The 23,038-nt window shown below is 41.1% G+C and overlaps 1 protein-coding gene and 1 pseudogene across 1 annotated transcript; one reads left to right on the top strand and one right to left on the bottom strand.

The window, feature by feature from the left end:
* The first annotated feature begins 81 nt into the window (after positions 1–81).
* LOC134809023 (uncharacterized) lies at positions 82–14,902 on the top strand. The gene is made up of 3 exons (XM_063800418.1): positions 82–810; positions 4,979–5,147; positions 12,958–14,902. Exons 1-3 carry the CDS (start codon positions 460–462, stop codon positions 13,071–13,073), a joined length of 636 nt encoding a protein of 211 aa, XP_063656488.1. The 5' UTR covers positions 82–459; the 3' UTR covers positions 13,074–14,902.
* LOC129138077 (protein capicua homolog) lies at positions 1,055–3,577 on the bottom strand (annotated as a pseudogene).
* Positions 14,903–23,038: the final 8,136 nt, after the last annotated feature.

Below are 23,038 nucleotides of genomic sequence, written 5' to 3'. Positions count from 1 at the left end.
ATGGCGTGAACCCGGCGGGAAGAGGTTGCAGTGAGCCAAGATCGCACCACTGCACTCCAGCCTGGGTGACAGAGCAAGACTCGGTCTCAAAAAAAAAAAAAAAAAAAAAAAAAAAAGAGGCAGGCCTTACTCCATCCCAAACTGAAAGGATTAAATGGCTTTACCTGGGAGAAGATAACCATCCTGCCCTCCATTGCTACCCCCACATACTTTCCATGTTCTCAGGGGGTACGGTGAGTCCTGGGATCTTTGGGGTTGCCCACCTGCCTGTGGTAGTTATGGAGACCCCCAGGTGTTGAGGCAGGGCTGGGGTGTCCCCTTCCAACCAGGCTGTCAAGGCCCCAACTCTGGGGCAGAGGCAGTGGCAGGGCAGCCAGGGTTGCACCAGAGCCTGAGCAGGTTGAGGTGGGGTCAGGCAGGGCTGGGAGTCAGGGCAGGGGCAGCAGCAGTGGATCCGCTATGCACACATCATCTTCTCCAAGGTTTGTGTGCAGAACATCCTGCCCATGCTGCCCCAGCAGCTTCAGTTGGCACCTGCCCCAGTCTAGCCTCTGGAAACCATGCAGCAGCTCCCAGCGGCCCTGCACCCACCACCAGCATCCGTTTCACCTGCAGCTGAAGATCCGTGAGGTGCCCAGAAGATCATGCAGTCATCAGTCCCACGGAGCAGCCCGCGAGGCTGAGGCTCCTCCCACTGGACCGCCCCCCAACTGGCACCACTGCTGCCCCTGCCCCTACTCTCAGCCTCACGTGACTCTCGGGCAGAGGCAGTGGTGGGGCAGCCAGGGCAGCGTCAAGAGTCTGAGCCAGGTGAGGTGCGGTCAGGACCCCCACAGGGCTGGGAGTCAGGGCAGGGGCAGAACAAACCTTGGAGGGGAAGATGTGTGCATAGTGGGCCTGGAGGGCGGCTGTGGCCTAGTGGACGGGAAGAAGCAGTGGGCCTGGAAGAGCTGCTTGATCAGGGCCGGCACTGGTCCAGGGCACGTGCAGTGAAGAGGACAGCGCCTTCTCGGTCTCCGGTTCCCTGAGCCTGTCCTCGGTTTCTCCACCTGTACAGGCAAAGGGGAAGCTGTCCCCATCACACATGGCACAGTTGGGGGTGTCGGGCTTTGGACTGCAGCTGGAGCATCTTCTCATCTTGCATTTGGGCGTGGTGGGGTCCTCCAGTGTGGGATCCATGTCCGTGGGGTTCCCTCTGCCCCGACCCCGAAAGCCCAGTCAGTTTCTCTTCAGGCTCTGCCCCCCGGGTGGCTCAGCTCAGCTCCTGCCTAGGAAAGCCTTAGTGTTGGGAGGGACCCTGATGACTGAGGAGCCTGGTAGCTCCAGGTCGCCCACACTTTCAGGTCTCTTGCACCAGAAGGTGGCAGGATCCATTGGGAGGAAACAGGTCACCTTGGAAGGCATCCCTGGGCCCCCATCCCCCGGGGTAGGGGCCGTAGGGGGCCCGCTCTGCTGCCTTGACCAGACTCCTGGGCTTTGAAGGCTCCTGGGCCCAGTAAGAAGGAGGTGGGTGCCAAGGTTGAGGAGGAAGCATCCGAGTATGTGTAGGAGGAGGACAGGGTGGGACCATAGACTTTGCCAAAAGCTGCAGGTGGATCGGGGGACCCTGGGGGCTCAGGATCCAGCAAGGGGCGGCAGGAGTAAAGGAGGAAGGAATGACAGGTGCAAATACCTTCCCACCAAAACCCTTGTTGCCCTCTGGCTCCTCCCCAGAGTTGTCCCCACTCTCAGTCGGTCACCCACTCCTTGAACTTCAGATCGGTGTCAGTGGTGCTAAAGCCATCATCAGCAATGACATCATCACCCCTTCCTCCTCATGGATGACCATGTGCTCCTCGTCACTCACTATGTCCTCACTGGCCATGTGCTGGGAATGAGCAGCTCAGGTGGGCAGCAGCAGGGCTGCCCACTGGTCACCTCCCTCACCAGGGGCTGCAAAGTGGCCTGGAGCTCCATACTGAGTAGAAGGCTTTGGGCCAGAGTATGATGCAGTGCCAGACACCACCTGTGTCAGTTCCCGTAGTGCCTGACGGTCTATTTCCCTGCCGTCCAGGCTGTGTACGCCGCTGTGGGAGAAGGCTTGGGCCAGGCTGGGCCAGGTTCCCTGACTGTGTGCAGCCGTTCTGCCCCACAGAAGCTGCTTCTTGGTATCCAAGCTCTGGAGTGTTTGGGCTGCAACTGACAGGAGTTCAGAGGACACCCCAGGGGCAGTGGCAGTGACAGTGCCCGTCTCTGATATGCTCCGCTCCCACGAGCCCTTGTTACACTCCTGCTAGCCCCTGGCTTGTGGGCTTGGCTTCTGAGCTGGACTTCTTTCGGTCCTTGTTGCAAGTGGGCCACCTTCACCTGGAAGGCCAGGTCGTATTTCTGCATCTCATTGGGCCCCAGGGTGTACCACCGCTCGCTCAGCATCTGGCTGACGGTCTGGTTATCCTGGTTGGGGTGATCCTGGTGCGCCCTGCCAGGGCCTGGTGCCGCTTGCTGAAGATCATGACCGCCACTCATGGGCCACCGGATGTGGTCCTTGTCCCATTTGTTGGGGCTGCGTCCATCCTTCTCAGAAGATGAGTCCTGTTCCTTGCGCAGGGCACTGAGGGACTGGGCCTGACATCATCTGAGTGGTAGAGGCAACTGGGTGTCAGGAGACATGATGGAGAGGAAAGCATCATCATGGTCATTCTCTGTCTCACTGTCCAGCAGGGACTCCCCTGAGGGGCCCAGGGCTCCTCCTCCATGGTGGGAGGTGAGCTTTTACCAGGTTCCACCACCCCCAAAGTGTGTGGGGTTGCGGGCCCTGGGCTTTCAGGGCAGGTGGCTCCAGGGGGCCGCCCAGGGTCAACACTCCCTGTCCCACCTGGTGGACGCTCATGAGCAACAGCTGCCAACTTGGCAGGTTGTTTTCTCTGGTTGGAGGCCACTGAGTGACTGGCAGGTTGCTGGGTCTCGTGTGGCTGCAGGGAGGGGTGAGGAAGGGGATGGAGTACCAGGGGAACACGGCCGCAGAGTGACCTTCCACATTCCTCCACACGAACATGCTGATGCCACGGGAGGCCTCACTGAACGCAGGCCTGGGGGCCGAGTACTTGGTCCGGGCAGGGGGTTCCTGGCAGGGGCTCACACCTCCTCACCCCCTCCTCAGCCAAGGTGGCTTGGGCCCAGAGAAGTGGAGGTTGGAGAGGAGCAGAAGGCCAGGCCTCAAGTTTTGTTTTTTTTTGTTTGTTTTGTTTTTTGTTTTTGAAATGTAGTTTGACTCTTGTCACCCAGGCTGGAGTGCAGTGGCACGATCTCAGTGGCCTTCATACCTGGCTAATTTTTTGTATTTTTACTGGAGGTGGGGTTTTGCCATGTTGGCCAGGCTGGTCTTGACCTCCCGACCTCAGGTGATCCACCCACCTCAGCCTCCCAAAATGGGATTACAGGCATGAGCCACCGCTCCCAACTTCATTCATTTTTACTTGAAAAACTCCGTTAAGCATTTTTTTAAGGTAGACCTAGTGGTCCTGAATGCCCTCAGCTTTGTTTGTCGAGGAAACACGTTATTTCTTTCTTCTTTCTGAAGGACAGCTTTGTCAGACATAGTATTAGTTGCTGGCAGTTTTTTTCTTTCAGCACTTTGAATGTATTATTCGATTCTGTCCTGACCTGCAAAGTTTCTTTAACTTTTGACTATTTGATTATATTGTGACTTGGTGAGTATCTATTTGGTTTGAACCTCTTTAGGTATCTTTAAGCTTCATGGATTTAGATGTCTAAATCTTTCCCATGATTTAGGCAGTTTTCAGCCATTCTTTAAATAAGCTTTCTTCTCCTTTCTCTACTTTCCTTCTCAAACTCCCATAACCTGACAATGGTTTGCCTAATGGTGTCTTGTTGGCTTTCTTTTCTCTGTCTCTTTTCTTTTCTTTTTTTTTCTTTTTTTGAGACAGAGTCATGCTCTGTCACCCAGGCTGGAGTGTAATGTGTGGTCTCGGCTCACATTGCACTCCAACCTCCGCCTCCTGGGTTCAAGCGATTCTCCTGCCTCAGCCTCCCAAGTAGCTGGGACTACAGGTGTGTGCCACCACACCCGGCTAATTTTTGTATTTTTAGTAGAGATGGGGCTTTGTCATGTTGGACAGGCTGGTCTTGAACTCCTGACCTCTTAATCTGCCTGCCTCGGCCTCCCAAAGTGTTGGGATTACAGGCTTGAGCCACCACACCCAGCCTTCTTTTCTCTTTTTTATTCTTTTTTTCTTTGTCCTCTGACTGGATAATTTCAGAAGATCTATATTCAAGTTTACAGATTCTCTCTCCTGTTGAAGTTTACTATTGTGTTATATCACCCAGTCTGGTCTTGAACTCCTGGGCTCAAGAGATCCTCCCACCTTGGCCTCCCAAAGTGCTGAGTTTACAAGCATGAGCCACTGCATCCAGTCAGTCCCAGCACTTTGGGAAGCTGAGGTGGGAGGATCACTTGAGCTCAGGAGTTTGAGACCAGCCTGGGCAACGTACTGAGAACTTGTCTCTATATTAAAAAAAAGAAAAAGTCTTTGGGAGGCCAAAGCGGGAGGATCACCTGAGGTCAGGAGTTCGAGACCAGCCTGGCCAACATGGCAAAACCCCATCTCTACTAAAAATACAAAAATTAGCCAGGTGTGGTGGCACACACCTGTAGTGGTGGTGCATGCCTGTAGTCCCAGCTACTCAAGAGGCTGAGGCAGGAGAATCACTTGAACTGGGAGATGGAGGTTGCAGTGAGCTGAGATCGCACCAGTGCACTCCAGCCTGGGCAACAGAGTGAGACTCCATCTTATAAAAGGAAAAAAGAAAGAAAAGAAAAATTCCATATCTGAGTGTTTACTCCTGAGTTTTTGAGATTGTTATTAAGATCGTGCTCTACTGTGATGATTTGGGTTTGTTTGATAATCAGAAAAAAGCATATTCTTTTGGGTGTTCAGCCACACTGCTTTGGTGTCACAACTGCACATTGGTTTCACAGCTGCAGGACAAATTCGAGCATCTTAAAACGATTCAACAGGAGGAGATAAGGAAGCTCGAGGAAGAGAAAAAACAACTGGAAGGAGAAATTATAGATTTTTATAAAATGAAAGCTACCTCTGAAGCACTGCAGACTCAGCTGAGCACTGATACAAAGAAAGACAAACATCGTAAGAAGCAATAGTTTCTCTTACTATTCTGAGAGCCTTATCATTCTACATCCCATCTTCCTGTGAGATTGTCTTTGTAGCATTTAACTCTAATTGCAGTTCTCTTTTTAAAAATTGGCTTGCTTATTGTATATTTTCCCCAACTAAAGCGTGAACTCCTAGCAGGGCGTGGTGGCTCATGCCTGTAATCTCAGCACTGTGGGAGGCCGAGGTGGGTCGACTACCTGAGGTCAGGAGTTCGAGACCAGCCTGACCAACATGATGAAACGCTATCTGTACTAAAAATACAAAAATTAGCTAGGCGTGGTGGCTGGGACCTGTAATCCCAGCTACTTGGGAGGCTGAGGCAGGAGAATCACTTGAACCCTGGAGGTGGAGGTTGCAGTGAGCCGAGATCTCACCATTACACTCCAGCCTGGGCGACAAGAGCAAAACTCCATCTCAAAAAAAAAAAAAAAAAAAAAAAAAGGGTGAACTTGAAGGCAGGTCCTGTGTCCATCTTTTCAGATTCTGTATCCCAGCACTTAGGACATAGACAAACACGAAGATGACAATCAATATTTGCCAAAATGAAAAAACAAAAGAAACATGTAACATCATGTAAAAGAAGCTGGTTAGGTGGAGAAATTTCTTTACCATAGTCTTGCTTGTGGATCCAGTAGTGACTTTTACATTTTATATCTAAATAGAAGCTGGAGGCTTTGTTGGGTACTCATAGGCATAAAATATTATGTTATTTATTATGGAGTTAAATGCTACAAAGACAAATCTAATCAATAGGCCTATTTTCCTTTTTAAGTTCTACTCATAATTTCTTCATAGTTTTTATGATAAAAGGTTGGATTTTGATTAGAACTCCCATGCTTTTGTGTCAGAATTAAAACTGGTATTAGAATAAATAATTCAAAAGCTAGAGAAAGAGTACAATGAGAAGCCATGATTTGCATTTGAATTATAATAATATGTCTTACAGATTTGGGGTATATGCTAAAGTTACCAAAGTTGTAGAAAATAAGGCCGGGCATTGTGGCTCACATCTGTAATTCCAGCACTTTGGGAGGCCGAGGTAGACGGATCATTTGAGGTCAGGAGTTCGAGACCAGCCTGGCCAACATGGTGAAACTCCGTCTGTACTAATAGTACAAAAATTAGCCAGGCGTGATGGTGTGCATCTGTAGTCCTTGCTACTCAGAAAGCTGAGGCAGGAGAATCGCTTGTACCCAGGAGGCAGAGGTTGCAGTGAGCCACTGCACTCCAGCCTGGGTGACAGAGTGCTATGAGTCACCACACCTGGTATGAGCCACCGTGCCTGGCCCACAGTGACTTTTACACATGTTGTTAAATCATCTTACAGATTTTATAATTTGGGGGAAGAAAAGTTTTACTAAATGGTCTTTTAATGGAAACTCTACAAGAACCAGAATCTTTGCTTTGTTCACTTATGTATCCATTCCTATGCCTAGAAAAATGTCTGACACATAGCGGCAATTATTCATTGAATAAATGGACCCAGCGATAGTACATTAGCTATGCTATATGCATACATTAAAGATGTAGATTATTGACTTTCAAAAGATAATTAATGTAACTTCTTACTGCTTCTGAACATGTTTGTGAGTTATATTGCTGAGGGACCTTTATCTTCTCATTCTTTCATCTTAACCCAGTGTTATAAAATTGAAATCACCAATATTATTCCATATCTAAAATTAATATCTACCTTGTAAAAAATATCACTCTGCTGCATTTGACAATAGACTTTTTAGGTAATAATGATGCAATCCATAGGGTTTTTTGGGGGCACAGAGGGATTCATGCTAACAGAACATTTTATTTTCTATTTTCCCAGAGCTGTAAAACATGAAATTGGGGTAGTATAAGGCATATTTTTACTCTTTTTATAATTTTTTCTTAAAAAAATTAGTGTTTGTTCCCTATATAACTTTTAACTTTATAGGTAAATGTTTGTCTCTTTCAGCTCCAGTTTTATGTGAAATAGAGTTTTCAGATTTATGTAGCATGGAAAGTTTTAATACGTCAGAGTTACTGATTTTTGCCATTTTCTCAATTATTTCTTTTTTATCTTTAGTTGATTTTTTTGTAGTGACACATTTTGTTTCTAGTCTCATTTCCTTTTGTTTATATTCTATGTATATTTCGTTTTTTGGTTACTATGAGAATTACATATAACATCCTAGAGTTATAACATTTTAATTTGAATTTATTTCAACTTAAGTTCAATCACATACCAAAATTCTACTGCTATACATATAGCTCTACTCTTTTTATGTTATTGATGTAACAGATTATATCTTTATTCATTGTATACCAGCTAACAGATTTACAGTTACATTTTATGCATTTGCCTTTTAAATTATGTAGAAAATAAAAAGCAGAGTTAGAAACCAAAATTACAACAGGACTGTTTTTATGTTTGTTTATGTATTTACCTTTACCAGAGAGCTTTGTATATTCATACAGCTTGCTTATTTACTTATATAGTTATTGCCTAGAGTTCATTTATTTCAACCTGAAGGACTTAACACTTCTTGAATGGCAAATTCTGGGATAAATGGATTTTTTTTCAGTTTTTAAAAAAAATCCGGAAATGTTTTAATTTCTCCCTCATTTTTGAAGGGTAAGTTTTCCAGCTATAGATTTCTCAATTGACAGGTTTCTTCATTATTTTAAATATGTAATCCACTGCCTACTGGCCTTCAAGGTTTCTGCTGAGAAATCAGCTGCTAATGTTATCTGGATCCCTATCTGTGAGAGTTGCTCTTCTCTCTGAGTTTTCAACATTCTCCCATTATCTTTTGTTTGTTTGTTTTTGAGACAAATAATTGTACATATTCATGGGATACAGAGTGATATTTTGATACATGTATACAATGCCCAATGATCAAATAAGGATAATTAGCATATCCATCACCTCAAATATTTGTCATTTATTTGTATTGTGAACAGTCAACATTCTTTCTTCTAGTTTTTTAAATTTATAAACATTTAAATTTTATTACAGAAATTTAAATTTTTTGATTCTGAAAAAGTCGTATATGTATGCAACATCGTTTTATCATTTATTTATATATTTATGCATCTTTCCTTTTAGTTTTGACAGAGATTTTCTATTTTATCATTATTTCAAAAGAACTCTTACCTGTATTTATTTATCAATTATATTTCCCTTGTTTTTTCCTAGTATATTAATTTATTTACTTATCTTCTAAAAATACTCCATATAATCTGTTTATTTTGTTTCCTTTCTATAATTTCTTCAATGATTAGTTCTGTTCTATTTTCCATTAAAATATTTCAATCTCGTATGAATTTTTGTCAGATTAGAAATTTAGGGCATTTCTTAATTTCTCTATATTCTAGCTTTTGACTTTTTTTTTCTGACCTAAGAGGTATTTAGAGCACATTTTAGACTTTTTATTTTGACTAATCATTATACCATTTAACTCAGAAATTTCTTTAGTATTTGATTAATGGGTTTATGTTTGATATGTAATGTAATTTTCTAATGCTAAATCAAGTGGTAATTTTGTTAGTCAAGTTGATTTAGTGGCTTGGGAAGAAAGCTTTTAATGTTCCCCTAATTTTTCTTACCTTTGACATGATCCTTCACATGTCTTATTTTGCTTAGTGATTTTTCTTTTCTTTTTTTTTTTTTTGAGACAGGGTCTTACTCTACCACCCAGACTTGAGTGCAGTGGTGCGATCACAGCTCATTGCAGCCTTGACCTCCCAGACTCAAGCTATTCTTCCACCTCAGCCTCCCAAGTAGCTGGTACTACAGGCACATGCCACCAAACTTGGCTAATTTTTGTATTTTTTGTAGAGACAGAGTTTTGCCAAATTCTCAGGCTGGTCTGGAATTTCTGGGCTCAAGTAATCCTGCCTTGGCCTCCCAACATGCTGATATTACAGACATAAGCCACAGTACCTGGCCAGCTTTCTTTTTTAAAAAATCTATTGGTTATTAATTTGAAGCCTTCCTTTTCATAGCTGTGCTCCTTAATTGGGAGCAAATATGAATGGACCACAACTTAGCCAATTTTTTATACACGAACTTTGCCATCCTAATTTAAAGGAATATTATTTCTTTCTTTTCCTCTTTCATTCCACAAACCTGTATTGACTACATCTAAGTTCTAAATGGTGCACTGGATGTTGAAAAAGTTGATGATGAGCAAGAACAAAATTCCTCCTTTCAGGAGACTTACAGTTCAATATGGGAAATATAATTTGTTAAAATATAAAAGTGCAATTGTGTTACATGCTGTACGAAGTACATGTTGACGTGTGAGTATATAATAAATGGGCTGGAGGCCAGAGGATTGCCAAAGAGAATGGGCCTCCTGCTGAGATGAAAAGTTGAGCAGGGATTAGTTGGCGAAAGTGGAGGGACGATCCTTTCTAGGCAGGAGGAAGAACATGTACAGAATCTCTGAGGTGTGATGCAACAAAGTCTATATAAAAAACTGAAGAAAGGTCTAATGTGGCTTAAATACAGAAGTTAGTAGGAGAGGAGTTGAAAAGAGGCTGGAGAAGTAGAAAGTGTCTGCATTCTGCAGGAACTTATATTGTATAAAAAGAATTTCTCTTTATTCTAAGTGCAATGTGAAGCCAATGAAGTGCTTTAAACAGGTGATGTGATTTGATTGAATTTATTACTTCACTTAACACATATTCATTACATGCCCACTGTTTGTCAGATATTGCTGTAGCCCCTGGTGATACAGTAGGGAATAAAACAGGCAAAAATCCCTGTCCTCTTGCAGCTTATAATGGACTGCAATATTTAATATGTCAGAGGAGGTCCACGGAGGAGTGACTTCTAAGCAAGAATTTGAAAAAAATGAGGATATCTAAGGAGGGAACAAATGGTTCAAAAGCCCTATAATTGCAAGCAGGCATGATGAAGCAATTGTAGTTGTCCTGACTCTCAACACCGTGGAACTCAAAGGAGATGGAAAGATTCTTTCTCTCCCTCATATATTTTCTCTCTTTCTGTCTATATATATAGAATATGAGACATTTCCCTAATCATTATGTGTAATTACAATTACATATATATGTATGTAATATATAAACATATATATATGTAATTGTAATTACACATAATGAATAGGGAAATGTCTCATATTCTCAGAAATAAGCAATATAGCAATTACTGTTTTTTACATTTTACAGTTACAGTTTCAGAGAAAGTTTGATATTTATCTAAAATTTTTCAAAGTATGAACTTTTTCATTTGGCAAACCATAATTGTACATATTCTTGGGATACAGAGTGATATTTCTTTACATGTATAGAATGTGTAGTGATCAAATCAGGGTAATTTCCACTAATTTAAAATGCCACCTTTATGTTATTGTAATTTATATATATACTATATATATATACACACACATATATATAAACATGTCCACATACAGTGTGTGTGTGCACATGTACACACATGCATATGTGTATGTAATGCTCAGTATAAGCAATGTGCACAAATAAAATTAGCTAACAGAGATAGTATAGAGTGAGAGGAGAGGCAGATTAATCTTTGAGGAAAAGCACAATTTTATGGCTGAATGGAGAAAGCTGAGGTGGTTTCTAAGATGGAGAATAAGACGAAAAATGTAAGTACGTTGTCTGACTGAATTCAAGAAAGAAGGGTAAAAGTGAAGAAAGTAGTGGTCTTATCATTAAATGCCACAGAGAGGTAAAGATAAAAACAACATATTGTTTTGGGTTTGGTAATTTAAGGGTTACCAAATTCCATTTTGGAGGAGGAACAGATTCCATGTCCACTAGAATGGAATGAACAAGAAATGGAGGAGGAAAATAGGTAGTTTTTCAAAAGTTTTCAAAAATATGAAAAGAAGAAATGAAATGGTACTTGGAAGAGATTGTTGAAATGGGAGAGACTATGGTGGCTTGTTTAGAAGCAGCTGAGATAGATCCGATTGAGATAGAGATATTGACTATATAAACAAAAGAATGACAAATTAATAGTGTAATGGATAACTTGACTTTGGCAAATATTGTGAATTTTTGTGAAAGTACAACTAAAAGGCAATGTCACTCCAATAATCACCAGAGTAATCAATTTGCTTATTGCTGTCCCTTTAAATATAGTTCTCTGGTACCAACTAACATGTTTTTAACTAATGATGCTTCTTAAAGAAAAGGGAAAAGACCTTTTTCTTTCTTTCAGTCTTCAATGATTCACTGCTTCATCTCGCTCCACCAAAGATAAATGAAATCTACATCTCTTATACATTAACAATGCATGACAATTTATAAATAGCTAAATTTTTGGAGCTAACTTTAAGTACCTGAATGGAATTTAATCAACCCACTAATCTCCTTCTCACTTCTCAGTTATTTATCAAGTTTATGTCAAGGGACAAGGAAAAATTATCCAAACATTGTTTAAAACAATCATCATTAATTAGTAACACTTATCCAGGGGGGGTTTTAACCTTTCCCCCACTCAAGGATTATTCTAATGTCAGAGTAGAATAAAAAATAAGTGCAGCGATGCTGACTCTTCCAAGCTTAACATTTCTCACAAGTCAATTAGCTTTGTACTGGGAGGAGGGCGTGAAGGGCTGCTTGCGGTAGTTGTGTGGCAGCAGCACAATGGCCGCAGACAAGGAAAACAGTTTCTAGGAATTCCTCGTATATAATTTTATATTTTTGACAAGATTAATGACCCATGCTCCCTTCCTCTCCATTTCTTTTTTTGGAATTCTGTTGGTATGTAGTTACTATATTTTATTAAAGGAAATTAGCCTTATCTCTTATTATATTTTATTAAAGAAAATTATTATATTATTCCTTTATATTTTTATTAAAGGATTTTATTATTATTAAAGGAAATTAGCCTTATCTCTTATTATATTTTTTATGACCTTCAAAGTAGTGTCTCTGCTTAAAAGTGTACCCTGGCCGGGCGTGGTGGCTCACACCTGTAATTCCAGCACTTTGGGAGGCCGAGGCGGGTGGATCACGAGGTCAGGAGATCGAGACCATCCTGGCTAACACGGTGAAACCGCATCTGTACTAAAAATACAAAAAATTAGCAGGGCATAGTGGCGGGCGCCTGTAGTCCCAGCTACTCAGGAGGCTCAGGCAGGAGAATGGCGTGAACCCGGCAGACGGAGCTTGCGGTGAGCTGAGATCGCACCGCTGCACTCCAGCCTGGGCGACAGAGCAAGACTCCGTCTCAAAAAAAAAAAAAGTGTACCCTGAAGCACACATCAAGCGACATGTAGAGTTCATAAATTCTCCCAAATGGTCATACCTCAAACCTCATCAGCACTAAGGCTCTTTACTTGCACTGACAAATATGAACGCTGGGGAATTTGGAAATGATATATAATATATAATATATATATAATTGATATATAATATATAATATATAATAGATATATTATATAATATATGTAATAGATATACAATATATAATACATATAATAGATATATAATATATAATAGATATATAATATTATATATAATAGATATATATAATAGATATATATTATATATAATAGATATATATAATAGATATATATTATATATAATAGATATATATAATATTATAGATATATATTATATATAATAGATATATATAATATTATAGATATATATTATATATAATAGATATATATAATATTATAGATATATATTATATATAATAGATATATGTAATAGATATATAATATTATAGATCTATAATATTATATATATAATAGATATATAATATATAACTTTCCATGTGATTTTCCTCTTAATTTTTTTCTAGCTGATCCGTATGAATTCCTCTTATTAAGAAAAATAAAGCATCCAGGATTCAATGAAGAACTGACTATCACCTTGTTAATCATTCAGAAACATGTTGCAGACTTAAGCCATTTTTGATATAGATACTGAAACAATTACTTGCTAAGAGCAAACTTGAAGGTATGGATAAGGCCCTGAGTCATCTTCCTGAGCTGAATGATAGTTAAGCTGAATGTACGTATAAAATATGATTTTCTAACCACTTGCTCGCCAACAAGGAAAACTTTTAAGTAGAGCAGAACCTGAATAGACAAGACATTTCTTTCTTTTGGTAGAAAATGATTTACCATCACTGTCTAGTTAATTGTAGACTAGGTAATTTTAACTTTGTGATTTATTGCCGGAGACATTTTCTTCTGTACTGTAAAGTGTGTGTCAAAAAAAAATAGCGATTTTGGAGGATTAGGGGAGTTTGATAAATTGCCTGCAATTCTGGCAGTATGAACTGCATATTAATTTCTCTCTTTCAAGAACATTTTTATTTATTAATTCCTTACAAAAACTCCCTAAACTTTGGAACAGCTCTCAATTGCCTGTATTCTTTTTTTTCTTATTATGGTACTCTTCTAGAGATTTGGCTTGCATCTATGAATAAGCCAGGACATCTTCAGAAATTGTCTGATTAAAAACACCACCAATGGAGTTTCATTAAATTTGTATTGCTCTGACTAGTGAAACACACACATCTATGTTGCTGAGGATATTTTACTGCAGTTTGAGTTGTAATAATAGCTCTGTTTAAGATCCGTCAGTCACTTGAATCTTCTCTAAGGCTTTGTATGTTAGAAGTTAATTTGCTTTCTTACAAGGCCACATTCTATCTTGTAACTAAACAACTGTATTTTATGTCTTAGCATAGATGGTTTATTACTTTCTGGTTTTTCTTTAGTAAGAATCCTATAAAAACACTAGTATTTTTCTCTGAGTTTAAAATGCAACACATGCCTACTGATATGGTTAGGCTTTGTATCCCCACCTGAATCTCATCTTGAATTGTAATCCCCATAGCCCCCATAATCCCCACAGGTCAAGGGAGAGACCAGGTGGAGGTAATTGAATCATGGGGGCAGTTTCCCCTGTGCTGTTCTTGTGATAGTGAGTTCTCACGAGATTTGATGGTTTTATAAGGGATTCTTTCCCCTTTGCTCGGCACTTCTTCATGCTGCCTTGCGAAGAAGCTGCCTTGCTTCCTCTTTGTCTTCCGCCATGATTGTAGATTTCCTGAGGCCTCCCAAGCTGTGCTGAACTGTGAGCCAATTAAACTTCTTTCCTTTATAAATTACCCAGTCTTGGGCAGTTCTTTATAGCAGTATGAAAACAGACAAATACACCTACTATGTAAAACTTAAAATACAAAAAAAAAAACACATTATCTCACTAACATAGGAGCTAATATTTTGGTGTACTTTGTTTAGTATTTTATATTAAAAATATGTACATATATTTATATATAATTAAGAACATGTATGTACAATCGTGCATACATCATGTACATACATCTACTTAAGAAAGTAGCTATGTAATATACCATTACACAACGAGATTATAATTTTTTCTCCATTTCTTTATTGTAATTTATCATTTTCTACTTTTTTGTTTTCTCATTTTTATTGCATAATATTTAATTATGCAAAAAATACATTAAATACATTGAAAATATATAGTGTAGCTATAAGAATAAAGAACGATGGTAAAACAAATGCTAATACCCACTACCTGACTTAAAGAATATGATACTATTTTTTTCCAATTGAAATCCCCTCAACTACTCAGAATTACTGCTATCCCTTTTATCCTTTCATTAATTTTCTTCTAGTTTTCTCACATGTGAATCTATTTCTAAATACATTTCTTTATTTTGCAAGTTTTTGGACTTCATATAAATGTAACCATATTGTATATATTCTTCTTCACCTTCTTACTTTTTCACTAAACAATATGTTTTGCTGATACTTACATTCATATGTACAGTAATAGTTGATTTATTTTAATGGCTATATATTATTCCATTGTTAGAATACACCAGGATTTATTTTTACTTATTTTTTTTGCTGGAAAATTGGGTGTCTTTTTTATATTTTGATATAACAAACAATGTTGTAATCATTTTGTATTTACTTCCTAGTCCACTCCTGTAAGTTTCTCTTGAGTACATACTAGCAATGAAGATGCTGAGTCACTGCATATACATACTCACAACTGTATTCTATAATGTAATATTCTGTAAAGTAGCTATATCAGTTTATACTTTAACCAGTAATGGACAAGATTTTCTGTTACTTCCCATCTTTGTTAATTGTTACTTTTAGACTCTAACTTTTATCAGGCTCATGGATGTAAAAAGCATCTCAGGGTGGTTTTAATTTGCATTTATCTGCTTATCTATGAAGATGAGCTTCTTTTCATATAATTATGAGTCATTATTTTTGTTTTGCCTTCTTTTGTTTATGCATTTTGCTTGTTCTATGTCTTATTTTTCCTGTTGATTTTTGGGAGTTCATATATATTCTAAATGTATATTTATTCACTCATATATATGTTGCAAATATTACAGTTTATGATTTGTCACCTTATGATATCATCCAAATAGAGAAGCTTTATATTTTGATGTAGTCATATGTTCATTTTTCCTCCTTAATGTTTGTTTTTCTTGGTTCTATGACCTACCAAAAGTAACAAAAATTCTCATTTATTTTTAATCTAAATGTTTTAAGTATTTTCCTGGAATTCACCTTGAATTGATTTCTATTGGAGATAGGTATCCAATCTAATTTGCCTCATATGGATAACCACTTGTTCTATTACTGCTGTAACAAATTTCTACAAACTAAGTGACCTAAAATAACACAAACTTGTCATCTTACAGTGTACACAAGTCAGAAATCAGGCATGAATTTTAGTGAACTAAAATCAAGTTGTCGACAGGCATGTTTCTTTATGGCGGCTAGGGTAGAATCCATATCCTGGCCTTTTCTATCTTCTAGAGAACATCAGCATTCCTTTTCTCATTGCCTCTCCTCTCTCTTTTTAAAGCTGGCAATGTCACATTTCTCTGACCATTCTTTCATTGTCACATCTCTCTCTGGACTCAGCTAAGAAAGGTTCTCCATTTTTAAGAACTCATGTGATTAGACTGGGCCCATCTGGATAACCCAGGAAGATCTCTCCATCTCGGTTTGCATCCTTAATCACATCTGATAAGCCTTTATTGCATTCAGTGTAACATATTCACTGGTTCCAGGGTTAGGCATGGGCATCTTTGAGGGCCATTATTCTCCCTACCACATTATTTGCCTAGCATCTTTCATTACATTGTCCAACTATTTACTTACTGATTTCGAATGACATCCAAATCAGTTACAACATTTTATGTAAGCATTGTTTTTATTTTTATGTTATTCCACTAGTCTATTTTTCTACTCATGAATTATGGTACATGAGTTTATTTTTGCAACTTTAAGCTCAATAACATGTTTTAAGATTTCCTCAACTTTCTTTTTCCACTTCTTCAGAAGTTGACTCTTTTGGCCCTTTGGTCTTCTATACACATTTTAGAAATGCTTTGTTGAGGACTAAGAGGAATGCTAAGATTTTGATAGGAATTTCATTGAATTTTGAGTATATTGGCATGCTACAATGGTTAGCGTTTTATACATGAAAATAATATATCCCTTCCTCTTTTCCTAGTATCATGAGATGTTTGTTAGGCAGACATGAATATTGAGTTGTATCAAATGTGTTTTTCTGCATTATTGTGGTGGTGATGTGATTTAGCTCCTTTAATTAGTTAATGTAATGAATTACATTTGTAGATTGCTCTAACTATTGAAACAAGCTTGAATTTCTGGAATAAGCCCAATGTGATATTTATTCAACAAATATTCATTGAGTATACCTAGTATGTAACACGCTTTAAGAATACACCAGTGAACCAAACAGAAATATCTGACATTACAGAACTTAACATTCCAGTATTTGGAGACAGACGATAAAAAAGTGAACATGTATATTTACAGTTTGTCAAGGAATGATAAATGAAGACTCTTAAAGTAGATGGGGAATTGGGAGTGAAGTCTGTAATTTAAATAGGGTGGGCAGGAAAGCTTCACAGAGAATGGGACATTTAAGAATAGACTTGAAGGACAGGCAAGAGCAATCTCTATGTTTATATGGGAGAAAAGGTTCCAGGCAGATGCAGTAACAATGGCAAATATCCTGAAGTAGGATCATGCTGGAGTTTTTGTGGAGCAGCAAGGAGGCTAGTGTGACTGCCACAGAATCACCCAAGGGAAGATGAGAAGATCAGAGCAGACCAGCACTTGGGCATCTAATGGGAAAAGTTTCTCAAGCCATCATAAAAATTTCACTTTTACTATAAATACTACGAGAAACCATGGGATGTTTTACAGTAAGAAAGGTGGCATAATATGTTACATGTTTTAAACAAACTCTATAGCTTCTGAGTTGAAATAGATTGTAGGGGCTCATGGCAGAAGCAGAGGGAACATTTAGGAGACTACTGTAAAGAATATCATGAAAAGAACAAACAACGCTATGTAACATGCTTAAATGGACTGAAGAAGATGTATAAAATCAAAATGATGTTACCTTCACACCTTGAATCAGTACGATAAACCCCCCTCCCCAATCACAAAAGAAAAACTAAACACAAAAACCAGGCTTTGGTTGCTCCGACAATTTTACAGGTGAGTTCTAGCAAACATGCAAAGAACGTTTAATTGCACTGTTACAGAAATTCTTCTGGAGACAAGAAAATAAGACACATCACCCAACCAATTTCATGATAACAATGTCAATGTATAATAACAGAAAAAGTGGATCTCCAAAGAAATAAATTTATTTGGAAATAAACAAGGATTATAATCTGAGATATTTGTGCTATGATCAATCATCGGTGCATCCCAAGAGGTTGAGGTAAGGAAAATATTTAAAGACAAAAAGAAGTCTATGCAAGCTGTTTTGAAACAAACATCATTGGTCACAGGGCCTGATGCAGGAGCTGGTGTTAACTTAAGCACAAAGTTGGAGAAACAAAACGCAAACTAAACAACAACAATGAAACAGAACAGAGTTAATCTGCTGTAGCTCAAGAGAGGACGTACCTGCCCCCACCCCGCATCCCTGGGCTCGGGTTTGCCTTGCTGACCTCTGCTGCCACCTGGTGCCACACAGAGAAACTGAGGAGAAACCACATCAGTCTCCTTCAGCCTCAGCTTCACATCTGTGGGTCAGGTAACCCTTTCAGAAGCTGAATAATGTGGGAAAGCTTTCCTCTCAGGAAAATGCACACATCCAACTTTGAGAAGATGCCCTTGGGGGCGCTTCAAGGATCCTAGATAAAGAACCCCCTTTCCCGAACATCCAAGAACCTAAGTTTTTTTTTTTTTTTTTTTTTTTTTGAGAAAGTCTCGCTCTCTCTCCCAGTCTGGAGTGCAGTGGCATGATCTTGGCTCACTGCAAGCTACACCTCCCAGGTTCACGCCATTCTCCTGCCTCAGCCTCCCGAGTAGCTGGGGCTACAGGCACCTGCCACCACACCCGGCTAATTTTTTTGTACTTTTAGTAGAGACGGGGTTTCACCGTGTTAGCCAGGATCGTCTTGATCTCCTGACCTTGTGATCCACCCACCTCGGCCTCCCAAATTGCTGGGATTACAGGTGTGAGCCACCGCACCTGGTCCAAGAACCCAAGTTTTAGATCTAGAGTGATGTCAGCATGACATTGATTTCCTGAGGCCCAGGGGTGAAGGAGCTGAGGACAGCAGAGGGGTGAAGGAACTCAGCTACAGACAGCAGCAGCTGATGCACAGGCCTCCCAGCGCCTGAAGTCACCTGGAATTGGGAAGTGCTGAGAAGCTTACAAAGCTGCCTCGAGGTGGGAACATGACATAAATCCAAGAGCAGATCCCTGATCCTATAAAAATATACTAGATGCAGTGGGGGCATTTTAAATGAGCAGAGAAGGACAGACAGATAAACAGAAGGACAAACAGTATTGGGATTGGGATAAATGCTCAGCTTTTGCCCAAATCTTAGTGACTTAAGCATCACTTATTTGCTCACGATTCTGTGGCTGGACCATTTGGTTTGGCTCACAGGGCAGGGACTGTGCTGGTCTTACCTGAGCAGACCTGCATGTCTGCGGTCAACTGGGTTGGCAGAGACAGAGTGACTGTCTTCCTCCAGGAAGCAGCAGGTTAACTGGTTGGCAGAGACAGAGGGACAGAGGGACTGTCCTCCTCCAGGAAGCAGCAGGTTAACTGGTTGGCAGAGACAGAGGGACAGAGGGACTGTCCTCCCCAGGAAGCAGCAGGTTAACTGGTTGGCAGAGACAGAGGGACTGAGGGACTGTCTTCCTCCAGGAAGCAGCAGGTTAACTGGTTGGCAGAGACAGAGGGACTGAGGGACTGTCCTCCTCCAGGAAGCAGCAGGTTAACTGGTTGGCAGAGACAGAGGGACAGAGGGACTGTCTTCCTCCAGGAAGCAGCAGGTTAACTGGTTGGCAGAGACAGAGGGACTGAGGGACTGTCCTCCTCCAGGAAGCAGCAGGTTAACTGGTTGGCAGAGACAGAGGGACAGAGGGACTGTCTTCCTCCAGGAAGCAGCAGGTTAACTGGTTGGCAGAGACAGAGGGACTGAGGGACTGTCCTCCTCCAGGAAGCAGCAGGTTGGCTCTGTTTCCTTCGTGGGGCAGCTGGTCTCCAGGGCAGCAAGAGACACCAAGCCCCAGTGCACATTCTACAGCCTCTGTGCACATCAGACTTGTTAATATCCCATTGGCCAGTGTAAGTCACATGGCCAAGCCCAGATTAAGGAGTGGAAAGATGGAGACTATCTCCTCCTGGGAGAGGAGGCAAAGGAGGTGGGAGCATTATGTGGCCACTTATGTTTGCAATCTACCATACTTAGCACTTTGAGAAAAGAATTAACTGAGAAACTTGCTTCAAATAGGGCATTCAGTAAAATGAAGCCCCAATTGAAGTAAAATGCATATATAAAAATGAAACTGTCATCCGGGAGCCAAGATGGCCGAATAGGAACAGCTCCGGTCTACAGCTCCCAGCGTGACCGACGCAGAAGACGGGTGATTTCTGCATTTCCATCTGAGGTACCGGGTTCATCTCACTAGGGAGTGCCAGACAGTGGGCGCAGGCCAGTGGGTGCGCGCACCGTGCGCGAGCCGAAGCAGGGCGAGGCATTGCCTCACCTGGGAAGCGCAACGGGTCAGGGAGTTCCCTTTCCGAGTCAAAGAAAGGGGTGACGGACGCACCTGGAAAACTCGGGTCACTCCCACCCGAATATTGCGCGTTTCAGACCGGCTTAAAAAACGGCGCACCACGAGACTATATCCCACACCTGGCTCGGAGGGTGCTACGCCCTCGGAATCTCGCTGATTGCTAGCACAGCAGTCTGAGATCAAACTGCAAGGCGGCAGCGAGGCTGGGGGAGGGGCGCCCGCCATTGCCCAGGCTTGCTTAGGTAAACAAAGCAGCCAGGAAGGTCGAACTGGGTGGAGCCCACCACAGCTCAAGGAGGCCTGCCTGCCTCTGTAGGCTCCACCTCTGAGGGCAGGGCACAGACAAACAAAAAGACAGCAGTAACCTCTGCAGACTTAAATGTCCCTGTCTGACAGCTTTGAAGAGAGCAGTGGTTCTCCCATCACGCAGCTGGAGATCTGAGAACGGGCAGACTGCCTCCTCAAGTGGGTCCCTAACCCCTGACCCCCGAGCAGCCTAACTGGGAGGCACCCCCCAGCAGGGGCACACTGACACCTCACACGGCAGGGTATTCCAACAGACCTGCAGCTGAGGGTCCTGTCTGTTAGAAGGAAAACTAACAAACAGAAAGGACATCCACACCGAAAACCCATCTGTACATCACCATCATCAAAGACCAAAAGTAGATAAAACCACAAAGATGGGGAGAAAACAGAACAGAAAAACAGGAAACTCTAAAATGCAGAGCGCCTCTCCTCCTCCAAAGGAACACAGTTCCTCACCAGCAACGGAACAAAGCTGGATGGAGAATGATTTTGACGAGCTGAGAGAAGAAGGCTTCAGACGATCAAATTACTCTGAGCTACGGGAGGACATTCAAACCAAAGGCAAAGAAGTTGAAAACTTTGAAAAAAATTTAGAAGAATGTATAACTAGAATAACCAATACAGAGAAGTGCTTAAAGGAGCTGATGGAGCTGAAAACCAAGGCTCGAGAACTACGTGAAGAATGCAGAAGCCTCAGGAGCCGATGCGATCAACTGGAAGAAAGGGTATCAGCAATGGAAGATGAAATGAATGAAACGAAGCGAGAAGGAAAGTCTAGAGAAAAAAGAATAAAAAGAAATGAGCAAAGCCTCCAAGAAATATGGGACTATGTGAAAAGACCAAATCTACGTCTGATTGGTGTACCTGAAAGTGATGCGGAGAATGAAACCAAGTTGGAAAACACTCTGCAGGATATTATCCAGGAGAACTTCCCCAATCTAGCAAGGCAGGCCAACGTTCAGATTCAGGAAATACAGAGAATGCCACAAAGATACTCCTCGAGAAGAGCAACTCCAAGACACATAATTGTCAGATTCACCAAAGTTGAAATGAAGGAAAAAATGTTAAGGGCAGCCAGACAGAAAGTTCGGGTTACCCTCAAAGGGAAGCCCATCAGACTAACAGCGGATCTCTCGGCAGAAACCCTACAAGCCAGAAGAGAGTGGGGGCCAATATTCAACATTCTTAAAGAAAAGAATTTTCAACCCAGAATTTCATATCCAGCCAAACTAAGCTTCATAAGTGAAGGAGAAATAAAATACTTTACAGACAAGCAAATGCTGACCGATTTTGTCACCACCAGGCCTGCCCTAAAAGAGCTCCTGAAGGAAGCGCTAAATATGGAAAGGAACAACCGGTACCAGCCGCTGCAAAATCATGCCAAAATGTAAAGACCATCAAGACTAGGAAGAAACTGCATCAACTAACGAGCAAAATCACCAGCTAACATCATAATGACAGGATCAAATTCACACATAACAATATTAACTTTAAATGTAAACGGACTAAATTCTCCAATTAAAAGACACAGACTGGCAAGTTGGATAAAGAGTCAAGACCCATCAGTGTGCTGTATTCAGGAAACCCATCTCACGTGCAGAGACACACGTAGGCTCAAAATAAAAGGATGGAGGAAGATCTACCAAGCAAATGGAAAACAAAAAAAGGCAGGGGTTGCAATCCTAGTCTCTGATAAAACAGACTTTAAACCAACAAAGATCAAAAGAGACAAAGAAGGCCATTACATAATGGTAAAGGGATCAATTCAACAAGAGGAGCTAACTATCCTAAATATTTATGCACCCAATACAGGAGCACCCAGATTCATAAAGCAAGTCCTGAGTGACCTACAAAGAGACTTAGACTCCCACACATTAATAATGGGAGACTTTAACACCCCACTGTCAACATTAGACAGATCAATGAGACAGAAAGTCAACAAGGATACCCAGGAATTGAACTCAGCTCTGCACCAAGCGGACCTAATAGACATCTACAGAACTCTCCACCCCAAATCAACAGAATATACATTTTTTTCAGCACCACACCACACCTATTCCAAAATTGACCACATAGTTGGAAGTAAAGCTCTCCTCAGCAAAAGTAAAAGAACAGAAATTATAACAAACTATGTCTCAGACCACAGTGCAATCAAACTAGAACTCAGGATTAAGAATTTCACTCAAAGCTGCTCAACTACATGGAAACTGAACAACCTGCTCCTGAATGACTGCTGGGTACATAACGAAATGAAGGCAGAAATAAAGATGTACTTTGAAACCAACGAGAACAAAGACACAACATACCAGAATCTCTGGGACGCATTCAAAGCAGTGTGCAGAGGGAAATTTATAGCACTAAATGCCCACAAGAGAAAGCAGGAAAGATCCAAAATTGACACCCTAACATCACAATTAAAAGAACTAGAAAAGCAAGAGCAAACACATTCAAAAGCTAGCAGAAGGCAAGAAATAACTAAA

The sequence above is a fragment of the Pan troglodytes genome, chromosome 20, assembly GCF_028858775.2.
Source record: "Pan troglodytes isolate AG18354 chromosome 20, NHGRI_mPanTro3-v2.0_pri, whole genome shotgun sequence".
NCBI lineage: Eukaryota > Metazoa > Chordata > Mammalia > Primates > Hominidae > Pan > Pan troglodytes.
Note: the sequence above shows the minus strand (reverse complement) of the source record. Positions and strands in the feature narration are given on the sequence as shown.